This window comes from Triticum aestivum, chromosome 5A (genome assembly GCF_018294505.1).
Source record: "Triticum aestivum cultivar Chinese Spring chromosome 5A, IWGSC CS RefSeq v2.1, whole genome shotgun sequence".
In the NCBI taxonomy this organism is placed as follows: domain Eukaryota; kingdom Viridiplantae; phylum Streptophyta; class Magnoliopsida; order Poales; family Poaceae; genus Triticum; species Triticum aestivum.
In genome coordinates, this window is record NC_057806.1 from 520697283 (window position 1) to 520704736 (window position 7454).

A 7454-nucleotide genomic window follows, 5' to 3' on the forward strand; every position below is an offset into this window, starting at 1 on the left:
TGGACGCCTAGGCGCCCAAAGCGGTCGATTTTCCAAAGCGGAGGGGGAGCGCTTCGACGCCTAGGCGTCGCCTTAGGGACGCTTTAAAAACATAGGAAGTAGGTAATGTCACAAGTGGTTGTACATCTTCCACAAAGGAGGGTGAAGTGGGTTGTGCATGCTAAACAAAGCTTCTCATGACTGTGAGCTGATGTCCAATGATAGAATCAACATTTCTTATTTGAAGTCACTAGATAGAGAGATACACATCTTAGGAATGCATGATAATGATGTTTCATCTGTTTCTAAGGCTAAAGACGCGTCTAATGTGGCTCGTTGGAATAAAAGGTTAAACAGACAGAGCGAGGCCAATTTTTTAGAAGAGATCAAAGATGTGAGTTCTAAACTCTTGTGTTCTGTTTTATTTTTACCACTTATTCCAGGTCAAGGTCGCATGCAAAATGTGATGAAGGTGGTTCATCTTTCTCTGACCATAGTGAGTTTTGAATTATTTTTAAATGACAATAGGTGAAAGTATGCGACATTTGTGGAGATGTTGGTGAAGTGGAGAAGCTCACTGTTTGTGGTAGATGCAATGGTGCTGAACATGTGTAAGATTCTCTTTGCTCCATTGCTTTTTATGATGTTGGTTATTCTTGGTTGATGGTTGGCATATCACCGTGGTTAAGGTCAAATTATTGTTTTTTCATTCGGGTGTGTCTAGGGCACATCTAGATGTGCTCTAGTTATTGCACATCTAAGTGAGTGAATCAAGCATAAAGAGGAAAAGAAAAAAGAAAAATAAAATATCTGCACGAATCTCAATGAATGATCAATGACATAGGACTTAGATGTGCAATACTTATGGCACATCTAGATTTGCTTTAGCAAAACTGTTTTCATTTCTTTTGGCATGTAAACTGGAAGCTGAACGACTTATGTGGTGCACACTGATAAAGTAACAACTTACACAATCATTATGCTTTCCCACAATAGCAGTTACTAAACTTCTCAATTCATCATTTCTTTTGCATAATCTCTTCTCATAAAATGATGGTGTTTTTATTATGCTCTAAGGATGTTAACTCCTTTCTTTGTCCCAGTTATTGTATGCAGGTGATGATGGAAAAGGTTCCAGATGTCATGTGGTTGTGTGAAGCATGTCAAACTGAGGTAGAATTTGCAGAGGAAAGGACGGAACTAGAAAAATCCCAAGTAATGGTTGGTGCATGTAAATTAGAGTCCTTTGGAGGGCAAACGAATAAACCTGTGGATGATGCAAATAGCGGAAGTTATTTTGAGGATGAAATGGAGGCTGCACATGTGAGTAGTAAAAACTCAAACATGAGAAATCAATCCAACGGTATGACTACCAAGAGGATAGGAGACGATGCAACAATTACGTTACTGATTGGAAAAGATCTTTCTGAATCTGGTGGTGTATCCATGGAAGGTGACTCTGCAAAAAGAGCGCCGCTTTCGCGCAAAAATTCACTCAAGCTGGACACAGAGAAAGGAAAGGAACCTGCTAGGCCAATGCCAACACCATTGACATTGAATGCCCTGAAGAATCAGGCACCACCTCTTTGTGGTAATTTTTTATCATTATTTTCAACTAAGGAGCTTATACCTACAATCTAGAATGTTCAACTTCTCTTACAGTTGTGGGGACTGTCCCTGCGAGCTGCTATTGGGCAAAACTATAATCAGTAAGGTTTCCGCAGGTCCACTCCTGAAGTCCATTTCTTTCAAGAACTCAAAGGTCCCGAAGGTGAAACAACTGGTCACTGAAGTTCCTCAAAAGCCCAAAAATCTGAAGGAACCTATATCCTTAATTACAAAACAAGACGGGCCAGTGATCACACTTGCTAAGTCGACATCAGTCAAAAAGCTGAACTCTAGCGAGCCGGTAAGTAAAGGAAAGTCTTCCATCTTACTAGATGTTGAGGAACCAAGAATGATGAATTCAGTAATGACCCGAAATGTAACGAATAAGAGGGGCACTTCTATATCTGGATATCCCTCTGTTGCTGCATCAATGCTTGTGCCAGTTCCTTCGAAAGCAGAATCCGCAGCTCAGCATCTCAATAAACAAAATAAGATGGATAATTTAGGCATCGCTTATGGACAAGACGGTAGAAACTTTCCTGGTATATTCCCTTTTCCTTTCCTTTTCCTTTTAGACTTCTCTATTTCTGTGCTGTAGGAGTGTAGGTCATGTTTTTTATGGCATACTTTACAGTATAGGATAACTATACTTATTTCTTTCAGCACCTAGTGAACCAAAGAGACAGCTTGTAGCAAAAGTCCTGGGAAGCCTAACGTTAATTAGTGCTGAGACATCCTCAGGTCTGCTTTGTTCTGGTGCACAGATGAAGGGAATTCAAATCCCGGATACTTCACTGGTTGATAAAATAAAGAACCCACCTAGCTTGAAGCCAGGTACTTCTAGCAGCAGTTGCACAATGCATTGTCAACAATGTGATGAAGTGGGACATTCTACACAATTTTGTCCTGTTGGCAGATCTAGCTTGTTTGTAACAAAACCTTTGAGTGAGCAAACCAGTGACCGAACTGCCAGATGCAATAGAACATCTGAAGCTACTACTTTGACTGCTACTGAAGACATTTTGAAATCAGCATATCAATCTGAGCCAAGTCCAAAACGCCGCCGCTATCATAACCCATCATATAAGCCTATAAATGTATTATGTACCTCCATTAGTCATGAGGAAAGCAGTGAGCAGGATGTGAGAAATGGTATGCCTACTCCTAGTACTACAGCTTCTGTAGATTGTCACGAGCTAAAGTACAAAGAGCATCAGGCTGCATCTGCCATGGGAGGAAGATTTGTGGACAGCAGTTCAACTATGTTGAATGATTCGACGGACAAATCGCCAATCTTTTCACCTAGTGATGACAGAATAACTTCTAGTGTTCCAGAGTTGGCTTACATTTGGCAGTAATATTTCTACCTCTCTATCTCATATATATTTTGATGCTTATTCTAGATAAACTTGATTGCTACAGAGACCTGCCATCACCATTGAACTAATAAACCTAACAGGTGTAGTCAGGCCATCTTCAAAAGCAACTTTTGTGGAAACACCCTTTAGGTGAAATCCATGAGATTGAAACAGATGGATGTCTACAAATATCATAAGATGTCCGAACGTTTTTGACAAAATTGACACAAGATGCTTTTCGTATGTCACAAATTCCAAACCAAAATTTGATTGGCACTTGAAAAAAAGACAAATTTTCTCTATGAATAGTTACTCCCTCCGACCCTGAAGATAGGGCGTACAAGGCAAGGTCCAGCTGTTGTTTTCTTGCCCATACTACCCCTAATAATGCTTAGATGAATATTTAATGTCATGGGTGCATGCACCATGCATGGCCTGCAGTACCAGGTCGCTCGGTTTGATTGGTCAGATGGAGCCCTCGCAAAGGGGTATTTGGGGGAGATAGTCCAAAAAACTGCATGCACGCCCTCCTTTTAGCATTTTCTGGTAGAAAGATACATGCCTTGTTTTCATGATTGGAGGGAGTAACTCTCATTCTTTTGTTTATAATGAGCAACAAAAAAAAAATCTTCTTTTTGTCGCTTTGCGTGGATCGAATTCGGACTTGAAGTTACAGGATAGATGCATCTTGTCTGAATGTTGTCAATTTTTATCAGTACTCTGGTTACTCTTTGGACCACCAGATGCAGATCTGATGTATCACGCCCAAAGGGGTGATTCATACAAATTGCTCCCCACATCTTCATGTTTCATACTTGGTTTTGTATCATCTCATGTGTGCTTGATAGTTGCAACTATCCATGACTGCAACAACTTGTATTTAAGTAATTGTTTTCATCATATGTGTTAAAATTTATTTTAGTTACTTATCTTTGAACAGAGGTTGTTTTGAAATATGGAGGACTGGACGGTCATCTAAGTTTTGTAAGGGCTTGCAAGGACACTTATCATGTTCTGCTTCACAAAAGGTTTTGGAAATAGCAAAGAAATTCCCTTCTAAAATCCGGCTTGAGCAACTTCCTCGCCGGAATATATGGCCCCCACAGTTCCATGGAAATGGCCTTTCGTATGACAGTATTGGTCTTTTTTTCTTTGCACAAGATATCCAGAGGTATTTCACTTGAAGCTTTTCTCTTTCATTATTATACTTCAATTGTTCGAAAAGGATATTAGTTGAACTGCACACAAACTTATAATTTAAATTGCTTATATTTTTGCCTACAGTTATGAGAGGCATTACAGTAAGTTAGTAGAATGGATGCTGAAAGGCGATTTGGCACTCAGAGGAAACATTGAAACAGCTGAATTGCTCATATTTCCTTCCAATATCCTGCCAAAAAGCTTTCAAAGTAAGAAGTCGCTCACCTATTCAAGTGATGCTTTTATCTGATCACAGTTTTACGCTGATAGATCTTACTTTTCCTTATTCTGCTTCAGGATGGAACATGTCCTATTATCTATGGGGTGTATTTAGAGTCAGAAGAAAAGATTCTAACCTTCCATATCATGTACCTACAAGAAAACATTGTAATTTCAATGGAAATCTCTTGGCCGTGGGTCGAAGAACTCATGCCCACGCTTCTTCTGGCCCCAGTTTCTATTACTCACCTACTTGTGAAGACTCTCCATCTATCATGCCCTTGGAAGCTAATCATGAGGGTTGCCCCAATGGTGAGAATTCTCTAGGTTAGCCTTTCTGTGGACGACCTTTAGAAGATCAGCATCATGATTCAGTTACAGCTAGCTTATCAACAAATAACAATAGCGCTATTAATGAATTTGTCACAGCTCCAACAAGAAAAAAGCAGGTGGGTGTTATAATTTAATTTGACGTGTTCCATTTTTTTCCTTCCAAGTGTTTTTTTAAAAAATCAATCACTTTACTGGATGCATTTGATTAAAGAATAAGATGACACCTGCCATTGTGTGTGTGGATGTCATGCTTGCCTGTTTACGCCATCTTGGCTATTGGCCTTTGCCTGCTACACATTTGTTTTATAAAAATATTAAAATATGATTGCTTGTATCAACTTAAATGTTTACTCTTGGCTATACGTATGCGGAAACATGTTTATTCAGAACATTAAGACAATGCGGGAGTGTTATCATAACAGTCAGTGGACATTTGTTTCATTTTTCTTGATTTTCATTGTCTAATTTATCTTGTTGAAAAAACAGGGAAAGAGAGGACAGCCGTCAACCATGACAATGCAGAGGACCTGTTGCGACCCAGTGTAGTTGACCTACAACGGCGACCGCAATCAGTATGTCGCTAATTGATATCATACGAACATCCACACAGACCAATCACGCACTTACATTGCTGGGACCAGATTGGTATACATGCATATATACGTGTGTATGAAGGAATTCTTTGCGAAGTTTGGGTACGCTTAATATGAGCGCTGAGCGGAACATGTTGCTTCTTCCCTTCTCGCCAACGAAAGCGGGAGCTCACCTAGGCGGAGTGCGCAAGCTGTAAGTGGGTGAAGCAGCACAAAGGTTGTAGAGGAGCAACTTCACTTTGCTGCTACAATATGTACTAACACAAGTGTTGAAGGAACAACTTTAACGTGCCGTGCTAAATATTGCTCTAGAGGCGAATGTAGGCTGATATGGCAGCAAGAGTTCAATCCAGAACTCCTAGAGCATAAAATCTACTTCAAGATCTTAGATAAGAACAATAAGTTCTATTATAGGTAAGTGGGTACATAGTCTGGTTTCAAAGTAGAGGTGATGATCTCTATTTATAGGGCTTTGGGAAGCCTTTAGATACTTTTACTCTGGAACACTCTAGAAAATATTATTTAGGATTCATCTACTTATAACTAGAGAACTCTAGAAACAGTGAGTAGGGTAAAGAAATCAAAAGAAATACTACACTGGAGTGGGAGCATCTAGAAGTAGCCAAACAGATGCGGCATGTGTTTTCTTTCTTCTCATCCAGTGTTCCTCATCATTCTCCTCTGGTTGTTTGAACTCGCCCTCGAGTTATCTTCATAGAGCGCTTCTTTTGGATGATAGAGAGTCAAGTCTGCAACATTGAAAGTGTTGGAGATACCCATGCCACTTCGAGGATCTATTACATAAGCATTATCATTTATCTTCTTCACGATAGAGAAGGGCCCATACCACTGCTGCCTAAGTTTTCCTTTAACATCTAAATGCATCTAAACGCAGCCTCTCTTTTAGGAGGTAGACCATCACCTTATCACTGACTTGGAATGATTTTGGCCTCCTTTCGCAATAAACAAGTTGTTTATATTTCTGATTTTGTGCTTTCAAAGCATCGTGAATCTCTTCAACTAACTCGGTGTAATTATCAGCAAAGGAAAATGCTAATTTTGAGTTTCCCCTTGATGGTAGCTTCACCAGGTCCACCACATGTGTTGGAACTTTAGTGTAGACAATAAAAAAAGGGCTCCTCGTGGATCTATGTTTGGAGTTACTGTAGGAGAACTCTGTAAGAGATAAGCCAAATCTCATCGCCCCTTTCTTTCTCCACAAATGCAATGGATCATATTACTCAAAAACTTTTCACTACTTTTGTTTGTCCATCTGTTTGTGCATGAGTAGTGCTAGAATATTTCAATTCAGTGTTGAATTGCTTCCATAAAGTGAGCCAAAATGCATCAAGAAACTTGCTATCACGGTTTGAGACGATGAACCTTGGAACTCCATGAAGTCTAACCACTTCTCGAAAGAATAGGCTTGCCACATGATGAGCATCCTTTGTCTTGCGGCATGGGATGAAATGAGCCATTTTAGAGAATCTGTCCACGGCCACAAACACACCATTCCCCCATCTTGCTCTTGGCAAGCGTGTGACGCCCTTGATTCAAACATGTACGATCAAGATCAGGAACTCATGGAAAGATATCACAACACAACTCTAAAAATAAAATAAGTCATACAAGCATCATATTACAAGCTAGGGGCCTCGAGGGCTCGAATACAAGAGCTCGATCATAGACGAGTCAGCGGAAACAATAATATCCGAGTACAGACATAAGTTAAACAAGTTGCCATAAGATTGCTAGCACAAACTGGGATACAGATTGAAAGAGGCGCAAGCCTCATGCCCGAGATCCTCATAAACTACTCCTGGTCGTCGTCGGCGGCCCGCAAATAGTAGTAGTGAAAGTGCTAGTTATCGACTAGAGGGGGGGTCAATAGGCGATTTTCTATGAAAGTCTTCAAAACATGGAAGTTTCGAAGACAAACGATAGAAACCAATCTATTACTATGCATCGAAAGGTAGACTACACTAAGCAAGTCATAGTCAAGTATTCAATGAGATGAAAGCACAAGGACTAATAGCAGCTAGGCAGTATAGACCAGAATGGAATATAGTATGAAGCCAATCAGAACAGCAGTCACACAGTAAAGACAAATAGAGAATGCAGACAGGCAATGACTTCACAAGGACTAATCTGAAAGTAAAGAGAT

The 7454-nt window shown here is 40.0% G+C and overlaps 1 protein-coding gene across 4 annotated transcripts in view; it reads left to right on the forward strand.

The window, feature by feature from the left end:
- Positions 1-5826, forward strand: part of LOC123104451 (uncharacterized) — a 10473-nt gene extending 4647 nt beyond the window's left edge. For 2 of the 4 annotated variants that reach the window (XM_044526297.1, XM_044526302.1), the window contains 9 exons: positions 290-373; positions 508-590; positions 1083-1570; positions 1704-2129; positions 2251-2941; positions 3886-4116; positions 4230-4354; positions 4443-4691; positions 5184-5826. In XM_044526297.1, the coding sequence (XP_044382232.1) occupies positions 290-373; positions 508-590; positions 1083-1570; positions 1704-2129; positions 2251-2941; positions 3886-4116; positions 4230-4354; positions 4443-4691; positions 5184-5281 (2475 nt within the window). In that variant the 3' untranslated portion in view covers positions 5282-5826. Of the gene's footprint in view, positions 1-289; positions 374-507; positions 591-1082; positions 1571-1703; positions 2130-2250; positions 2942-3885; positions 4117-4229; positions 4355-4442; positions 4814-5183 lie in introns of all 4 variants that reach the window. The other 2 variants (XM_044526303.1, XM_044526298.1) reach the window with 2 other exon arrangements.
- The last annotated feature ends 1628 nt before the right edge of the window (positions 5827-7454 follow it).